The 18,654-nt window shown below is 39.3% G+C and overlaps 1 protein-coding gene across 1 annotated transcript; it reads left to right on the forward strand.

The window, feature by feature from the left end:
• Positions 1-869: 869 nt before the first annotated feature.
• Positions 870-18,472, forward strand: FAM169A (family with sequence similarity 169 member A). The gene is made up of 12 exons (XM_059834228.1): positions 870-1,004; positions 2,461-2,560; positions 3,627-3,712; positions 5,112-5,283; positions 8,687-8,866; positions 10,303-10,431; positions 10,657-10,769; positions 13,087-13,141; positions 13,631-13,769; positions 15,917-16,082; positions 16,958-17,164; positions 17,930-18,472. Exons 1-12 carry the CDS (start codon positions 870-872, stop codon positions 18,470-18,472), a joined length of 2,025 nt encoding a protein of 674 aa, XP_059690211.1.
• Positions 18,473-18,654: the final 182 nt, after the last annotated feature.

Consider the following 18,654-nt stretch of genomic DNA (forward strand, 5'->3'; position numbering starts at 1 on the left):
AGCTGAGGGGTCTGTTTCTGTGTATAGTTTTATAGACCTGGAAGAGCCTTAGCTGAAGAACACACAGTGGATTCCAGAAGGTCTTTTTCATCTTGATTTGATGCTACTTTGACAAGGAAAATTGGAATCTAAGAGCTTTCAAGGAGCTATTGCCACTATGGTTGGTCTTCAATGCCGTAGTTTTTGTCTTGTCACCTTAAGACACCTTAAAGTGTCTCTTCAGTCTGTTGTGGGCTCTTCTTCTTTCAACGAGCTTGTAATATCTCCTGTTCACAGTTGAAATGCTTTTGGAAACAACCAGCTGGTAGGCACACTAACTGGCCAGTTGTTGAGAGACTTCTGAACAATGCTTTGGTTTCTTCAGAGATGGCTTTAAATGCAAATTCTCCAAAATAAATGAACTCCTCTTTCTTGTTATCTTTCAGGCTGTTTACTTTTTATTTGACTGGCAACTTATTGCTTAGTCTGTGGCCTCAAAAACATCAGCTGGAAGGGAGATAACTGAACATGCCACCTCAAGGCATCACGTGGTCTATGTACAAGTGCTGCAAATGGGGCGTGGGGGGCTTGTATATTGGAAATCTACCATGTTTGGGTCTAGGAGGGTCTGTGGGCTAAACCCATCCTTTTCTGCTTATAAACACAGGTTGGGTTCATGTATTGTTTTACTGACTGGTTGTTAATAGGCACCATCCTAATTAAATGCCCGGAGCATTTCTCCTTTCTGGCTTGGATCCAGAGGGCTCTAGAGAGCAGCAGAGGGGGGTGTTCAACAGTCTTGGTTACATGTTTAGTAGAAATATGTGATAAACTGTGTATTGTACGTTTCAAACTACCTACAGTAATAATGTTGCTTATTTCTCAAGAGGATGTCATTCCCTGTGGATATCTTGAACAGCTATAGTCATCAGGACTTGGAGAGCTCAGCAGAGGACTACTTGTCTGAACTTCGGTGTGGGAATCCAAACCATCCTGAATTCTTGTCTCTGCCAGACCACGGCAAAGTAAGAACCAGCAGATACCTTAGTCCTAGTTTTCTTGATATACTTGTAGATTTAAAATATTCCAACAATAAGTATTGAATTACATAATTATTTTAGCAAAGCTTTCATATTTTCCAAATTCCTGTTTGTGTATTAAGCTCTACTTTTTTAATTCTGTAATTGGGGTTATATGTGGGGATCAGTGACTATTTGCTGCTTCTAGGTGATAGATCTGTATGCATTAAGTAATTTTTAAAAAACCTTAAAATTTCAACTGATGAGTCAAACTCTTTCCTAAAAAGCACTAACTCATGCAGTCACACAAATCATTGTAACTAAGGGGTTCATGATTTACTGAAGCTTACTGGCTCTTTTTGTATCTCAGTCCTTCAGTGTTCTTCATGGTTGGGTTCAATTCTTGATCAGCAACTTTCACTGATTTCAGAAGTGATTCCTTTCTTTTTGTCTGAAATATTCCCTGCTGTTGTTGGGAGTTCTAATAGAGGCTGGCTGTGACATTGTTTTAAACACTTATCCGTTGCATGATAGGTTGCTCAATGTTGGTTCTGTCTAAATGAACATTTCTATTAGGACTAGTACCAATAAAAGCAATGGTATATAGCTTTAATGAAAAGTAAGTGAGCTGAGAGGATTCTCTGTGGGAACAAAAGGTCCATGCTACAGATTCCTTGGCAGAAGCAAAGGGTCTTGAGTACTTTCCTGCATTTCTGCAGGTGCAGTATGCCTAAATACTTGTTTTTATTAACATCCTTGTTTGCAGCATAGTATGTTATAATCTTCTTAAATTGGGTAAGCAAGTACCACACCATTAATGTCTGTCTAGTTTTTATGAATTGGTTAAATATCGAAAACATGAATTTAATATCAATGCATTTCCACAAAGGTACTCAACTGAAAGGTCGGTTGATTTGACCGTTCCCATGTTGTTCCTGATGGGAAATCAAGCAGACAACTTTGGAATTTCTAGAATGTGTGCAATTTAAGGGCAGAAAACCCTTCTGAATCCAGCCTTCCTACCTTAGCATATTAGGGCTCATGTTAACAAACAGCAATTTTGCTGTGCCAGTTTGTTTCTGTTTGACTACCTCGTTCTTCTGTTGGCTTTGACAGCTTGCATAGCTGGGACAGTTGAAGTGAACATACTGCTGGCTCTTTGCACAACTTACTTCAGCTGTGCACATAAATGCAAACTGCTGAGAGCACAGAGCCATAACAGTATAAATTACTGTAGCTAAATCTGCCAGAGCTTGAGAATCAGAGCATTTTATAATGTAGTCTGTCTTTAGGAAGAAATGTCTGAAGTAAGGGCTGGGCCCTGATGCTTATCCTTTACAGTTAATTGTTAAGCATTTGGTTTTCAACATTAATTTTGCTTACCCTGCTAAACATTGTCTGTGTATTTTACTAATGTTGTTTTAGCAAGAGTCTATTGAAGTATTGTACACTCTTGTTTCAGATTCCTATTACCTTGTCAACTGTGGGCTTTGTTCCTCTTTATGGTGAAGAGCAGACACACAAAGTTCTTGCTTTGTTTGCACCAGGGGACTCACTCACAGGTTCATTTTAAGATTTTAATCTCTGCATTGCTGTTTCTTTTTCTGTGACAAATATATGTAACCAGGCCCTTGCTCATTCCATGCTAGTGTAGCTCATAACTTTGCCACTTCTGTGTTTGTTGTTCCCTGCGTTCTTGTTCCCATACTATTATTTTTGTTGTGGATTCATATACACAAGTGATAGAATTTTGCACACTAATCAGAGTAGAACTGAATCCATTGAATTCAGAAGATGTGTAGTAAAATAACATGGTGCTTATCTGAATCCAAGTGCTTGCATCTCTTCATCTCTTTGTGTACACCTCACCTCTGCAGAAGGAATTTATTGAGCATTCATCAGAACCTATTGAATTGCCCATGAATTTAGGTTCTTTTTATTAACAGTGATTGATCAGCATCAAGTGTAAATTTGTCTTTAGCTTTAGGTCCTATTGTAGTTCTGGGTAAGATGACATCTCACTGGTTTTTAGGGTTTTTTCTCCCTTTCTCCCTTCCCTTCCAGTCCTCCATGTTTCCTTCTCTTTCCATTTAATGCTATGTATATGGTTGCCACGTTTGCCACAAATGCCCATAGATCAAACTTTTCCTCGTTGCTAATCACATGGCCATCAGTCTTTTTACATTCATCTGACTCCCTAAAACTTGGACAGTTTCAATATCAATATCCATTAGCAACCCCAAACTAAAATACATGTATAAATGAGACTCCTTTTGGCAGGCCCAGTTTTTAGTGGAAGGAGGTGCTAGAGCACAGTGATGAAGGATAGTGCTTATGTCTGAAAAACAGCTCCTGTATGTTATACTGCACAAAAATATGCATTTGGTTTTATTGTTCTCAGTTTTAAAACAAGATTCAGACTAGGGAGCGTTGCATATTGGGGGGGGGTGTATAGCACCACATTTGTTGTGCTAGGGTAGTAAGAGCTGCGTTAATGTAGTGCCAACTAGAAGATACTTAACTTGGTTACTACAGTGTTATTCCTAATTGTTTAGTAGCTTTAATGAATATGTTTCTTTTGGAATGGTAAGAATCACTAACATTTTGTTTCCCCTTGTTTCTTTCAAGCTGTAGCCCTGTATCTTGCTGACCAGTGGTGGTCAATTGATGGCATTGTGAGAACATCTGTCCCTGCTAGACAGGGGCTTCATCAGGTAAAGCGCTGCAACATTCACCTAGCAATTATCATTATCCTTCAGGGTAATGGCAAATAGCTAGTGTGTGAGATGTTACATGTTTTCATTTCATTCAGAAATGAGTTGGCTGTCTCAAGGCAAAAGCAAGGTCAATGGGAATAGAGGAATAGGTACTAGGGGGAAGGGAACTTCGTTGTGAAGATAGTGTCTAGAGCAAGAGTGACTCTCATACAGTATCTGCATATGTAAGCTATTTAGATGTAAACTATGTTAAGAGTTTTTTTTCTTTACTCTTTAGAACATCGTATGTCTGGTTGTATTGAAATGTCTTAGTAGAGTGGTGCATTGTACCATAGCAGTACCTATTGGTCTTATCAGGAGACTAGCAAGCTAAAAATATTGTCGGGAACCTGTTTGATAGAGGTGAGTTGGAGCTGGTGGCTTGCAGTGGCAATACATGAGGTCTGGGAAAGTAAGTTGCCTGGTATCTGCTTTATTGCTCATCATTGACCTTTGTGACCATTACTGACACCTGTGTAGCATGGAGTTTTGTTTTTTCCAAAACTGGAAATCCATATTTTTCCATGAGCGTAACTTATATCTGCTCATGGAATCTGGGCACTCATCTTTAAATTTAAAAATTCAAAAATCACTCTAGAGAATTTAGCATATAGCCTTGTTTTCCATGTGCTGCTTAATGGTAGGATTGTGATTGAATCAGGAAAGCTGCGTCTTTTACAGGTAGGGTAGCTGAGACTTTAGGCATTGGGAAGAGAGCATTGTTCCTCCATTCTTCCTTCTCAGTGAGTAGGATGGTGGTGAACTTAAATTTCATATGTAAAAGGAACCCTGCAGGACAGAGAAAAGGATATTGAGTTCATTGTTTCATGCCACAGAAACTGTTGTAACTAGTTCTTCCACTGCATCACATCCTGTTGTCTGCCACTCTGTCAGCAGTGATTGAGTGTGCCAAGTCCTGCTACCCTGTGAGGCTCATTTCTCCTTTGTAGGACTCCAGTTACCTGCTAGCCTGAGAAGTGAGGCTGGTGTACTGCTATGGTGTTTGGTGAATGTTTCTTAAATCCAAAAATAGTTTTGAGTTAAAATCAAAACATTCCTGCCACTGCTATACTCCCAGCACTTCTTTCTGCTTTTACCCATTGGATTAGGAGTGACATTGAAGTTGTGAAATATCCTCTGTCTATGGTAATGCTTTATACTTAACGTATTGCTATGGCTTCTGAGCATCTCCGTGCCCTCAAACAAACCCCAGAGCTTCATCCTGCTTTAGCACTTACAGCTTATCTTGACTCCATCTGCAGCTGTGTTAACTGGCAAATTTGAAAAATAAGGTCCCTGATGTGTGAGTATTAACTAATCTGACCACTCTCCTAAAATGTTCTCTGTGTTTCCTTAGGTGAAGTCTGTTGGAGAGAGGGTTGTTCTCTATGTTCTGAATCGCATTATCTATCGGACACAAGAAATGGAAAGAAATGAGATCCCATTTCTCTGTCATGGTAGTAATGACTATGCTAAGATCATGTGGAAAAAAGGAGAGGCTATTGGGTTCTATTCTGTTAAACCTACAGGTAAACCACTTGAGTATTATGGGATTTGGGGGGGTAGAGGAGGGGAGATAGGGAGCTTGTTTGAAGAATATTGTATTTAGTAGACTTTACAAGCCTTGCAGCCTAATGAGTTGGTGTTTTCCTGAAATCATAAGAGGTCAGATTGCTGTTAAAATTTCTAGCTTAAATGCCTATGTGCTTTAGCATTCAAGAAAGTTCTTAGATTTCTTCATATGCTACAAAATATATTTCAAACTGTAGAAATGAGGTATACCTAAAAGCTTTTTTCTTTTTTCTGTAGAACAATTTTTTACGGTTGGATTGGGCTGTGCTTGGTTTTTTGGTTTTTGTTTTGGTTTTGGGGTTTTTTTTGACCTAGCTCCAGATTGCAGAGATCCTGTTTATCTGAAATGATTGTAGAATCAGATGTCTTTATCAGTTAAACATTTTATAGCATGACAACGTAGAAAGTTTGCTCACAGGCATAAGATTCAGCTACACCTGGTCATAACAAAAAGAGATTCCCTTTCCTTCCATACATGCATTCCCTCAGATTACAATTGAGCTGGCAGGTTTATGTTATTAATGTTACAGACTTCCGTTGTTTTTCTCTTTTTCTAAAATATTATAATTTCCCTTTAGTTATTTTGGAATTTATTGTGTTTTTCATTTTTTGCTGAATAAAATTTAGTATTTGGGTAGATGGTTTAGCACGTTGATAGCACTTTGTAGAATATCAATATTTGGATCAAGAAGAAACCATCTGGCTTTTTTTTTTTTAATCTCTAGAAGGGGTTAACTAATTTAGGATTAATGATGGTACTGGAGGCTCGCTGGAGACTTCCACCATCTAACATACATCTATGCCTTTGCAAACTGTTAAAAATAAAATAGTAAACCCTTTGGGTCACTGACCTATTCTGGTCTGGCAATCAAGCCAGGAAAGCAACCAGCTAATTTTGTTCTGATTGTCTTTGTTATCTTCTTGTGTTTTTTCCTGTTTTAAAAGAAATCAGGCATTGCATAATTTGTGTAAGTCTCAGTATTATTTTTAAGGTCAAAATTGCTGTAGTGTGGTGGTCACAAAGTAGTATTTACATTGCAATGGTTTTAGTTGTGGCGTTATAAAGCTGGGAATTAGAGTAGTGATTGTATTTTTAGTCTAGGGTAGGGACACTTCTTTACATAAAAACTTCAGAGCCACATATTCTTGCTCACTTGTTATATTTCTCATGATGCCCTCTCATTTACTTGTCCTCAGTTAGCAAACACTGAAGGCTAATCTTTCTAGGCATTATCAATATTTCACCCATGTTTGATTGTGTGTGGTATTCTCCAAATGAGTAGTCTATGTGGAGAAAGACAGCTCTGGAAACAGATGGTTAGGGAAGAGTGGTGGATCTTGGCTGGTATCCCAAAGGGTAGTCAGTAATGTAACCTCCCTGCCCATGTTTTCCTGGCTTGAAAAATGAAGATAAGTACGTTCATTGGTCTCAAAAGTGCAAGGTTGCAAAGACTAACTATGTTGTATAGAAAACTGTATGCTGCTCTTTGTCCTTTTTAGAGGAAAGGGCAACTTTTTGGCACAGTTCACACTGACGCACAAAATGAGGGCCTGAAAATGGTTTGGGTCGTTGATGGACTATCTTAATGCCATTATATGGCATCCCTTTGTCACCACTGAGTCCATAACTACCCTTTGACTCCTCTGATACTGAAGGACCTATGTGTCTGACAGTCTGTTTCATCTTTGTTTAATTATGGGTGATGTGTTGTTTATGGGAGAATTCCAATGTAAAATGTCCTAGGATTTTTTGTGTTTTCATTTAAAAAAATCGGAATTATTGTTTCAGTCTTTAAACAAGAGCTGAATTACAGTCTTCATGTTTGTCCTGAGGAGTGGTATAATCTACATAAAAGTGCAATTCAAGAATTTTACTGTCTCCTTTTCCCTCCTCCCTCTTTTAGCTTCATTTTTAGTATAGTTTTCCTATAGAAGTGTATAGTGAGATTTCAAAGTGAGACTTTCCTCTCTATCTCTGCTGTTCTTTTCTGGTACTACAGACTTTCTCAAACATATTAATCTATTGATGTATCTTGGCAACATTATGAAGCTTGCCCAAAGAAACAATGAATGTCTGATAGCACTTATTTTTAATGAACATCATAAATTACTTTTATTATTTTAAATATAATTTTATATGACTTACAATTATATAGTTTGGTATAGATGCCAGGTGCCCACCAAAGCCACTCTATCACTCCCCTTCCACAGCTGGACAGGGGAGAGAAAATACAACAAAAGGCTCATGGGTTGAGATAAGGACAGGGAGATCACTCACCATTACTGTCACGGGCAAAACAGATTTGACTTGGGGAAATTAGTTTAATTTATTACCAATCAAAATCAGAGTAGGATAATGAGAAATAAAACCAAATCTTAAAAACACCTTTCCCCCAGCTCTCCCTTCTTCCCGGGCTCAACTTCACTCCCAATTTTCTCTACCTCCTGCCCCTGAGCGGCGCAGGGGAAAGGGGAATGGGGGTTGTGGTCAGTTCATCACACATTGTTTTTGCCATTCCTTCCTCCTCACACTCTTCCCCTGCTCCAGCGTGGGGTCCCTCCCATGGGAGACAGTCCTCCACAAACTTCTCCATCGTGGGTCCTTCCCATGGGCTACAGTTTTTCATTAACTGCTCCAGCATGGGTCCTTTCCATGGGGTGCAGTCCTTCAGGAACAGACTGCTCCAGTGTGGGTCCCCCATGGGGTCACAAGTCCTGCCAGCAAACCTGTCCAGCCTGGGCTTGTCTCTTCACAGCTCCACAGGTCCTGCCAGGATCCTGCTCCAGCACGGGCTTCCTACAGGGTCACAGCCTGCTTCAGGCATCCACTTGCTCCAGCATGGGGCCCTCCATAGAGTGCAGGTGGATATCTGCTCCACCATGGACCTCCATGGGCTGCAGCAGGACAGCCTGCCTCACCGTGGTCTTCATCATGGGCTGCGGGGGAATCTCCGCTCCAGCGCCTGCAGCACCTCCTCCCCCTCCTTCTGCACTGACCTTGGTGTCTGCAGAGTTGTTTCCCATCTTCTCATTCCTTCCTTCTCCGGCTGCTGTTGCGCAGTTGTTATTCCCTTTTCTTAAATATATTCTCACAGAGGTGCTATGACTGTCACTGATGGGCTTGGCCTTGGCCGGTGATGGGTCTCTCTTGGAGCCGGCTGGCATTGGCTCTATTGGACATAGGGGAAACTTCTAGCAGCTTCTCACAGAAGCCAACCCTGTAGCCCCCCCGCTACCAAAACCTTGCCATGTAAACTGAATACAATTATAAATGTCTTTATTTAAATATGCTAAAATCCATGCTGCAGCATGTCAATTCTGAAGTACTGATGGATATTTTTTCCCCTCCTATTATTTCAGGAAGTGTTTGTAGCTCTTACCATGGTCAGAGTTATAAGCTGCCAGTGCTAGACACAATGTTTGTAAGAAAGAAACATCGTGGGAAAGACTATGGGCTAATAATGTTGGAAGACTTTGTGGATTCCTTTGCTGAAGACTCTCTCGGCCTACGATACCCGCTGTCATCCTTCATGTACACAGGCAAGCTCTTTAATTTGTTCTTCTGATCTTCTTTGTGGTTTCTTTACACGTCCAAATGAGTGCTGTCATCCAAGCTCCATGTTTGTGGCAGCATCCTCAATTTCTGTATGAAATGTTCAGTTCTTCAGTGAAGGTTAAAAATCCTGACTTGTTTAAGATGGTGAAGTAGTTCCTGATTAGATTTTTAATCCTCTTTGTGAGATTAGATTATTGGATCTCTGGTGGCTTTCTGCTACTGTGAAGTTTACCACTCTGTCCCCCCCACAAGCCTCCAGAATGGGCTGTGATGTTTCTCTGTGTGATCTAATGTATTTCTTCTTTGTAGCACCTTGTTCTTGCTCACACCTCAGCCTCACAAGGTCATTTAATTCACACTTTCTCAGAACTCCTAGTCAAATGGACATACTAGGCTATGTTTTAACTTGGGTATAAGAAGGCATAGTTCTAATGTAGAAGGAAAACACTTATGGCTCTTCTGTTAGCAAGCCAAGAGGGTTATGTCATCTAGAAAATGACAGGCATTCTGGAAACGATGTTGCTTGGGACTGTGTTCGGGCTTTTCCCTGTTTCTCAAGGCTTGTCCTACTCTTAGGCCATCTGCCAGGATCCCTTCTATGCACATTTTCATCTGGCCTTCTTAGCCACTGGAAATTTTCTCCTTTTCCAAGTACTACTGTCTGTTGGATCTGACTAGACCTGGTTTGTTAGGCTTCAACCAGCAAACTGTCTTGAGCAGAATTTAATGACTAATCCATTTCCTTGGTCAAGGAGTGATACAGCAGGGATCTTGTCCACTGGGATTATGCATCAATAGTGAATCAGGTGAAAAACAGTAGTTTTTGTGGTAGCTACTACAGAATAATGTTAAAGCTTGCCTCTCCACATGGATGTTTAGTATGTGTTTTTGGAGAAAAGAGGTGGAGGGACAGCAGAGAAGAAAATATTCTAGAAGTGAACAGTGAGTGAGTGATAAACCGTGCTATTGTAATGTGTTCGCCTTCCCAAAGAGTGCTTTTCATGAGTGCCTATAATAATATGAGGTGACAAAAATCACTTGACTATATCCTCTGCCTAAGAGTCCTTCCATACTGGGTTGGGTCTTGTGATTGGCAGGGACAGTGACCAGTGAAGTTGTAGACTCTCAAGTGGGTGCTTAGAGACGAAGAAGAAAATCCCATCCATCTGTGTTTGCAGTTTAAAAGAATAATGGAAAGTGTTTAAACCCAAAGAGAGGATTTATTGAGAAGGATGAGTAGGGTAAAGCAATATTATGTTTATTTTAGACTCAACTGTTTTGTTGAACAGCTCGTTCTGTGGTGGTTTATGCGTATGATGGAAGATTGCAAATTAATTTGATTTCAGATAAACTTTAAAACCTGCAGTACAGATGAGTATATAGTCTATATAATACAGTGTTTTTTCTTATGTTTGTTCAGCTTGTAAGCAATATCTTGAGAAGTACCCTGCAGATCATAATCTTTTGTGGGAAGTGGAGGGAGCAGGACATTGGTTCCAGAAAACATCTATTATGTCTATATTGCAAAGGGAAAAACTCAAAACTGCAGGTATGGATGCTTTGTTTCATTGTTTTTGACACTTTGTAAAAGTGGAACAATCACTTTTACATGAGCGCATCAGTGCACAGAAGTACATCAGTGACTTCTGTGAACACTGCCCATGAAAACTATCAGAAAGATTTTTATCTGTGAGATCATATTTGGAATGGTTAATTGTTATATAAAGGTACTATAATTTGCCATTTCCCTGTTTCCTCTTTCAAATCTTAACAGCAGAGGCCTCACAGAAAGAAAATAAGAGCTTCCAAGCAGAGGATCATTTGCGCCACTCTGCAGCAGTATCTGAAGCAAGTGGACAGAAGACTGAGCTAGAAACACAGCTAAGTGTAGGTACACAGACTGTTACCTCTTTTTTTTTTTGATTGCTTTGTTTCTAAAAAAGTCTGAGAAATGTTTTTGTCCATCTCATTATAATTGAATTGGCTCAAGTCTGCACTATATATGAGACAAATGCTTTTGTTACTTTTTGGGTGGTTGTTATGCTTCCCACTGATGTAAAACTGATGACTAAGCTGGGGTTAAAAAATACTTTTTTTTGGGGGGGGTGGGGTGTCCCCATGAATGTAGAGGGTCTGTGCCACAGCTGTCAAGGTCTGTAACTTGGGCTGTTTACTTGCAGATTAGAGAAGGGAGAGTATTTCAGCTGGCTCTGAGATTAAGCTGTGTAGAAAGGCTGTTGAACAGTAGAGTCATCATAAGAGTGGAGAGAACGAGGAACAGTGTTTATAGAAGTGCACATTCACATCGTAGTTCAATACAATGGAAAGTGTTTAGTTTGCGTTCAGTTATACATAGTCCATACAGGATTGCAGCTTTCTTTGTATGTATTTGAAATACCAACCAGATTTCGGCTACATAGGCATATGTGGTCTTTAATATATTTGTGTCTCAGACAAATCACTTCATAATATTCAATCTCATTTGTGTTCTGGGACCACACAGAACGTGCTTGAGAATAACTTGTAGCTCCAAATACAGCGAGCATGGATTTGTGTGCTTCAGGACTGTCTGTAGTATTGACATGACCATGCTCTCATAGAAGTCAATGTTTTTAATTAAAAATAGGACATAATGGCTGAATTGATACTCTCAGCTATTAATATCTAAACTTTAGATTTGAAATGTAAGTCAAATGACCCTTTTTCAGGTTGAGAAAATTAGCATTTCCCAAAGCAAAACTGACAGCAAAGTAGTTATGTTTTTAGTCTCTAAATGATCAGAAGCAAAACCTCATTCATGTCTTTCATTTGTAACAAACAGTGCCTTGAGCATCATCACTGAGTTCTAGATTCATATTCCAGTAATGATCATATCAGCAAAATTATCTAAAAATGCATGTTTTCATTGTAGAGCTATATGGATACACTTGGAGAAAATAGCAGAGAGATAGTAGTTCTTACGATTTTTGTTGCTGTGAGTTAAGAACTCAAGCCCTGTCTCTTTCTTTCTTCTAGAAGAGGAAGACAGTAGATACCGAAGTGCCCCAACTCCTCATAGCTTGGTAGAATTGCTGGCAGCTCTCTTCATGGCACGTGCACTGTCTATAAGCAATTCTGCAATGCTTTGAAAACTGTTGGGCCACTAAACAGAATAAAATACCCCACCTTCCCCCAAACCAGGAAAAAACATTCCCCAACTTTGTTTTCGCCTTTCACTTACTGCTCCCTATTTCATGTGTTTGATGCTAGAATAATTTGTCATTAGTCTACAAATTCTTATGTGTTTAAAACTCGGTTGAAACTATTTCAAGCAGCAGAAAGTAAATATGGCTACTTTTTGCTGGCCTTCTTGGGTAGTACTGGAAGTGAGGCTGGAAAGGCAGCAGAACACCTGGATGCTGGTTATTGCCCATTGTAGATTGCTCTTTCCTAGCTGGAAGTAATGTGCCTAACTTCTTATTTTAATATGTTCAGCTTGTACCCACTTTGGAGCATCAAGTGCTTGACCACTGAGTCCTCAGCTAACTTGCAGAAAAAAATGGAAGTATTGGCATGGTGGGGAAGAACAAGAGGCAAAAGAGCTTTAGGGAGAGGGAGCTCTGACATAGGCAGCCTCTTATGCTGACTATGCATGTAAACTGCATTACTGCTGAATCACTAAGTTCTGTTTTTTCTTGTCTGATCTTTTTTTTTTACATGGGCTGCCATATTCTGTTGCATGCCACAATAAATATAAGACTACAAAATAGAAAACAAATATAGAAATAAAACTTCCCTGTTGAATTTTGTCAGCTGCTGTAGTGTAGTCCCTTGGGTTTATACAGAAAGGGGAAACAAAAAAGAAAAGACTTCTAGCATTTAATTATGTGGACACATGTTATAAATGGAATGGTTAGAAAAAAAACTTGTGGTGTTGTTTATAATGACAGGTTACTTTCAAGTCTTACCTTCTATGTTGAGGCCAGAATTAAAATGCAGAAAAAAAATTCATCCTTGTAATAAAGATAACTTAAAAAAAAAGTGTTGAGAGATAAGATATGTACATGCAAGTGTCTTAATTTAAGAATGGTTGTAGCTGCTCTTCTGTAGGATTATTACTATGAAATAGTGCTTTAGAAAGATGCAACTTCAGATAGGGAGATGAAGGCATTTCAATCAATTCAGAAGTTTTTGGAATAACATTAGCTTTGCTTTTGCTTCACAGGCTGACTGTCAAAAAGGTAAAGAATCAATAGATATCCATGCAAGCACATCTGAAGGTAAAAATAACCTTGATTATCAGTACTGTGATTACTGTGGATTAATAGGTTAGCAGGCTCTTTTACCACTTTCAATCTTAGTGTTTTCATCTGCAAAATGTATAACAGAATCACAGAATCATTAAGGTTGGAAAAGACCTGTAAGATCATCAAGTCCAGCCATCAACCCAACACCACCATGCCCACTAAACCATGTCCCGCAATGCCATGTCTACATGTTTTTTGAACACATGTATAAAAACATGCCTTCCTCTAAGGTGCTGAGGCTCAACTCAGAAACCTTTTAGAGGACTTCGGATAAAATTGTTATGAGTCTTGGTAAAGATATTTATGCATGTGTATTCAAAAAAAAAAAAGTACCACAATGAAATGCTGTTTCACTTGCACTCAGTTTCTTTAATGAAATATTAGGGGGGAAAATTATATGCAGATCTTAGACTGCACTTGTTCACTTGCATTTATTTTGTTGTTTTGGTTTTTTTTCCTAAGACACCAACATAGCTCCCGTTTCCATTCGGACACGAAGCAGTTATTTAAAACGTCCAAGGGTAGGAAAAAATAGCAAGGAAACTGAACCTGAAACTTCCCAAGGAGAGGAGGAAAATGCTCTTCATATGTCAGAAAGCAGGTAGAGGTATTTTACTGATTTCTTATTTTGTTGTTTGGGCAGTCACAAACTACGTCAGTGTCTCACAGTGTGCTACTTGTTATTTCATCTCCTTTCTTCCTACTTTACTTGCTTGATTTTGAAATTACTAAAAGTAAAGCCTGATGTGAGAGAGAAAATTGAGACATCAGCTGAAGAGTGATTGCACCAAAATGTAGTGTCCCTGAAAGCTCGGCAGATGCTGGAAATAATAGTAAGAAAACAGTGAGGGCTGAGGATATTCTGTTATAACTGAGTCTGCATGAAGGTAAAATCATCTGTATACATACAGCATAGTTTCTTGCAATAATATAACTGGATGTGTATCCACAATGCTATGTGTGATGTTTGGAGAGGTTTCTTTTCCTGACCTCTTGTCATGGTGGCATATTGCAGTAAAATAAAGTCTGACTGTTTAGTTTGGGAGCTGATTACTGCTTGTTACTTAATAACAGAAGAGTTATAGGGGGCCACCCATCTTCGAAGTAAAGCCCTTTTTTTGGACAAATTCTGATTTAAAACAATCATATCCGAACTTACATCCTGAAAAAAAGGTTGTTTCCAGTTTAAAGGATGTTATCCTGTGTAATAATTGTCAAATGGTGATGTGAGGAATTGTACCACTTGCATGCCATAAGAATTCATACAAGACAAGGCCTGAAGTACTAATTTGCACTGACTTCCATCCAGAAAGCAGAATTGTGGCTATTTTAAATAAATAAATTAATTGCTCCTTCCTGTGTGTGAGTATATGTACACTTACAGACACACACTGCCTGTCCCCCCACCCTGTGTCTCTCTCCCCTGCCTCTCACTCTCTTCCAAAAAAACCCACTGCAACCCCAAAAACATCTTTCAAAGAACTGAAGATAGCCTGATTATTTTCTAGGAAATCCCTCAGACTTATTCCATTAGGTTTCTTTAAACAAAATTAGTTGTTGGGTTTTTTCATGTGAAGCTGAGGTCTTCAGCTAGATACAGCTAATTCTTGTGTTTAAATTGCTCTGTGGAACTACAGAGATACAGCACTTCTGTCCTGCACCATCAGTGTGCTGCCCTTAGCTGTTTCAGACAGGCCAAAAGGCATAGTTTGACACTGCCACAGGTTGAGAATTTCTTTGTCCTGTTACTACTAATAATTGGCCAGTTGGTATGTAAGACAACTAGCCTGTTACTGAATGTCAGTATTGTGAGCCTTGTAAAAAGATGCCAATGAGGTGCCACTACTTCTTTGAACAAGATGTGTAAACTGGTGTTTGTGACCAGAGCTAAAGAGAACCCTGATGGCAACTGGGCAGGATACCAGCTTGGTTCTCTCCTTCCATGCACATTAGCAAATGCAGCAGGGTCTTCTGTCAGGGACTTTCTCCTATTGGAGTGCCTTCATCTCAAGACTGGCACCTGGAATAAAACCCTGCAATACTGCCTTTCCTATGAGATCATGAAGCAGCCTTCTGCAAATCTATTGCATGTACTTTTTTCTTTGCGTGTATGTAGTACTTCCAGTTCGCCTAAGTTATATCATCCCACAAATGAGGACTGATTGTTTGAGATAGTGTTACTACCCATCAGGTGCATCCCGAGCTTCATCTTTAGCTATTTGCTAATTTAATCTCTAGCTGATTGAATCTTCTTCAGCTATGATGTGTTTATTGCCCTGAATTCTTTTCCAGTCATGGTCTTTGTAACATATGTATATTCAACGATTATACAAATATACTTGCTTTAATAATGCCATAAATTTAAACTGTTTCTACAGTGGGGGTGGAAGAAGTTGCTTCCTTTCTCACCCGTTTGTGGCTTCTGTATATGTAATGGATTACTGCTTTCTACATTTAAAATAACAAACGTCAACAAATTTCTGACTTTTCTTCATTTAAGATGGAAGTGAGATAGATGTCTTCATTTTATAATTGCCACAGCGATTTTTCCTAGTTGATGTTTTTTTTTTTTTCCTAATGAGGCGTTAGCCATTTTAAGATGTATTTAGTTTTCTGGATTCTTATTTCTTATGGCAAGCATGTGATACAGCACTTTGTAATTGGTCATGAAAGAATTTCCCTGCTGAGATCACCAAAATTATGTATTAATCAAAGATTATGAAGGATATATCTTAATACCTGCTGCAGGCTGGAACTTCCTTCCCACCCATCTGAAAGCCCAGAAGACTTAGTAGAAGTACCTGAGGACAATACTGTTGAGAAGGATGAGGAAATGATTGTTGAAAATGAGGGCCAGTCTGTATCAGAAGTGGAGCTACCTGTATCACTGCCTGAGAAACGGAGTGAGAGGGAGGTGAGCTGGATGTGATAGCGATACCAGATAAGTTTGGAATACAGCTACAGTTTCTGTTAAATATGGTCCTTGCTGCCTTGATCCATGTGACTATCAGCTTTCATTTTTGTACCAATGCTTTGTTGAGAAGTATATCTGAGAAGCTAAGGCTAGTATAGAATTAGTTTCAGGGAATATTCCATTATACTTATTTTGAACAATAGAGTTCGTAGGATCTTCAGTAAGGTGAATTTCTAGCTTGTCTACCAACCTAATTTTCTTAATTGATTTCTTCTACTCAGGTATTTCAGAGAACTGGAGTAAGGTCAACATCTGATCCAAATCTCTCATTTTAAAAAAAAAAAAAAATATATTTTTTTTTTTTGAAGAAGCCAATAGCTGGTATGCTTCAATGACTACTGTTGGCTCTTTTTACTTCTCTACTTAAAGCTTGTCTGCTTTGATGTTTAAATCCAACTTTTATCTACAGCTTGTTAACAGCTTAAATTTAAATCTGTGAGTACCCTTTGTGCCTAGTGATTCCTCCAGGGTTTTATGTTCTCACTGTTCCGTGAGAAAGTGGATCTAAAACTGTGTTGGGTTCAAGGAATGACTGCAGTGTGTATACTTGAGATGCATAAAAACTGCTTGGCTTGTCCTCTAGCAGTGTAAGATGCGATCAGAAATTTAGTGCAGGTGACACCACCAAGCTAATAACGCTGGTTAAGTCAGCTATTCTGCACTAAGCTTTGCCTTCTTAGTATGCATTTCTATGTACCCAGGTTATCTGCTTCTCATGGTAAGCTGCAAATGTAGATCACAGATACACCCACTAGTGCTGGGGTACAATGGCTGGGCATAATCTTGACTTAGAAATGTGATCATTTCTTTTTTAGGAAACTCCATCAGAACCTCTTAATGGTGAGGTAACAGAAGAAACTGGTAAGACCTCACTTATGGCTGAAGAGGAAACAGCAAATGAAGTTCTAAGTGGTGAATCAAAATTGCAGTCTGAGAGTCAGGGAGAAGAACCCTTAACGCTGTTTGTTCCGTTAATCCTTGAGTCTCCATCAAAACCTTCAGAAGACACTGTGTCAGAGAAGGTGAGAGAATTGAAACAAAATGTGGAGTTATCTTTCCTTCAGAGTGTACATATCTTGCTGTTTTTACTTTTGTTAAGTAACAGATAGAAAGTAGCCCCTACCATCATATGAAAATCTTGGGAGAAGCAATTGTTAGGCCAGATGACATATATCCATAAACAGAATGTACTGACGTTTCTGTTTTAATATGCAGAAGTGGGACATATATGTATGTCATATATACAGACAGATACGTTGCCCCAGTTTGCCTTGGCAGTAATGAAACAGCTCTTTCTCACTAAATTATTAGTTGGATATGAATGAAAAGACACATTTTGTCTAGTAATTCTGCCCTGATGAAGTGTACAAGCAATTAATTACTGATAAAATACCCTTCTAGAACACAGATTTTACTGGTTTTTGTTTTTAGTGCAAAAGCAGATTTTCTTATGTGCCAGCAAAATGATAATTTTATATATCTGAAATGAAAAACATTTTTTTCCCCTGGGATTAATTTCAGAATGTTTTCACTGTACCTGAATAATCCTTTGAATAAGTTGAATTTGAAAATAAGAGAGCGACTCTGGATATGAAATGCACTTCACAAAATAGTCTCCTGCAAAAAGGAGGGAAGACCTGGTTTGACTGTACATGTAGTATTAAAAGCTGCTGAATGCCAAAATATCCTCCGAGGTTGCTAGCTAGGGGCAGTAGTTGTTCAGCCTCTTGTAGCTTCAATTAATTGTCCCTTTTGGTTGTTTTGGCACCCTTTGCCTCCCCCTGCAGGTTTTAAATGCAAATGATTCAGAAGTGCTGACTGAAGAAAGTACATCAGTAGAGAAGGAGGGCACTGAAGAACAGCAAGAATCTGAAAAGAGCACCACTGATGCAGCTGCTTTGGCATCGAAGGAAGAGCCTTCTGACAATGGCCTGCCCAATTCTGTGGTAACTGAAGCAGCAGAAGAATCTGTTTCTGAAAACGTATCGCTCAAAACAGCTTCCTCGTTGGAAGATCAAAATGAGGAAGCAGGGCACAACTCACAGGAGGTCCCTGTTGCCTTGAGTCAGAGCTCTTTGATAGTGGTTGAACTCGAGGGTGTTTCTTTTCAGCAGCCTTCTGGACAGGAAGGACAGAAGAACCAATTGGAAGAGCACTCAGAAGAGTCCGCTGAGCAGATGGATCACTATGTGCAGACAGCAGCAGAGCGGGCAGCTGACAGCAGCTCTGAGGAAGCAGAAATTGAGGTACCCATTGTAGATCGGAGAAACTTGCGAAGAAAGGCCAAAGGCTACAAAGGTCCACCCAAGAAAAAAGGAAAGCCAGCTTAAAAATGAAATATTGGTGGTTAATTCATCTATTTATACGAAAGTTACTATTTTGTGTAAAATACTAGGGTGTAACTAAACCACATGGGATACAGGACACACGTGTTTAAAATTGTGGGTTGGACTTCCTCTTGGGATTCATCACCTTTCCTCAAGTTCTCTTGAATTTTTAACCACTAGACATT

Source organism: Gavia stellata, chromosome Z (genome assembly GCF_030936135.1).
Source record: "Gavia stellata isolate bGavSte3 chromosome Z, bGavSte3.hap2, whole genome shotgun sequence".
Lineage (NCBI taxonomy): Eukaryota > Metazoa > Chordata > Aves > Gaviiformes > Gaviidae > Gavia > Gavia stellata.

Excerpts from the sequence above, each read along its gene's own strand:
- FAM169A (XM_059834228.1), top strand. The coding sequence starts at position 870 with ATGTCATTCCCTGTGGATATCTTGAACAGCTATAGTCATCAGGACTTG. Across the intron at positions 3,713-5,111 it reads CTAGACAGGGGCTTCATCAG|GTGAAGTCTGTTGGAGAGAG; the intron begins GTAAAGCGCTGC and ends GTGTTTCCTTAG. Across the intron at positions 10,770-13,086 it reads AGCTAGAAACACAGCTAAGT|GCTGACTGTCAAAAAGGTAA; the intron begins GTAGGTACACAG and ends TTTGCTTCACAG.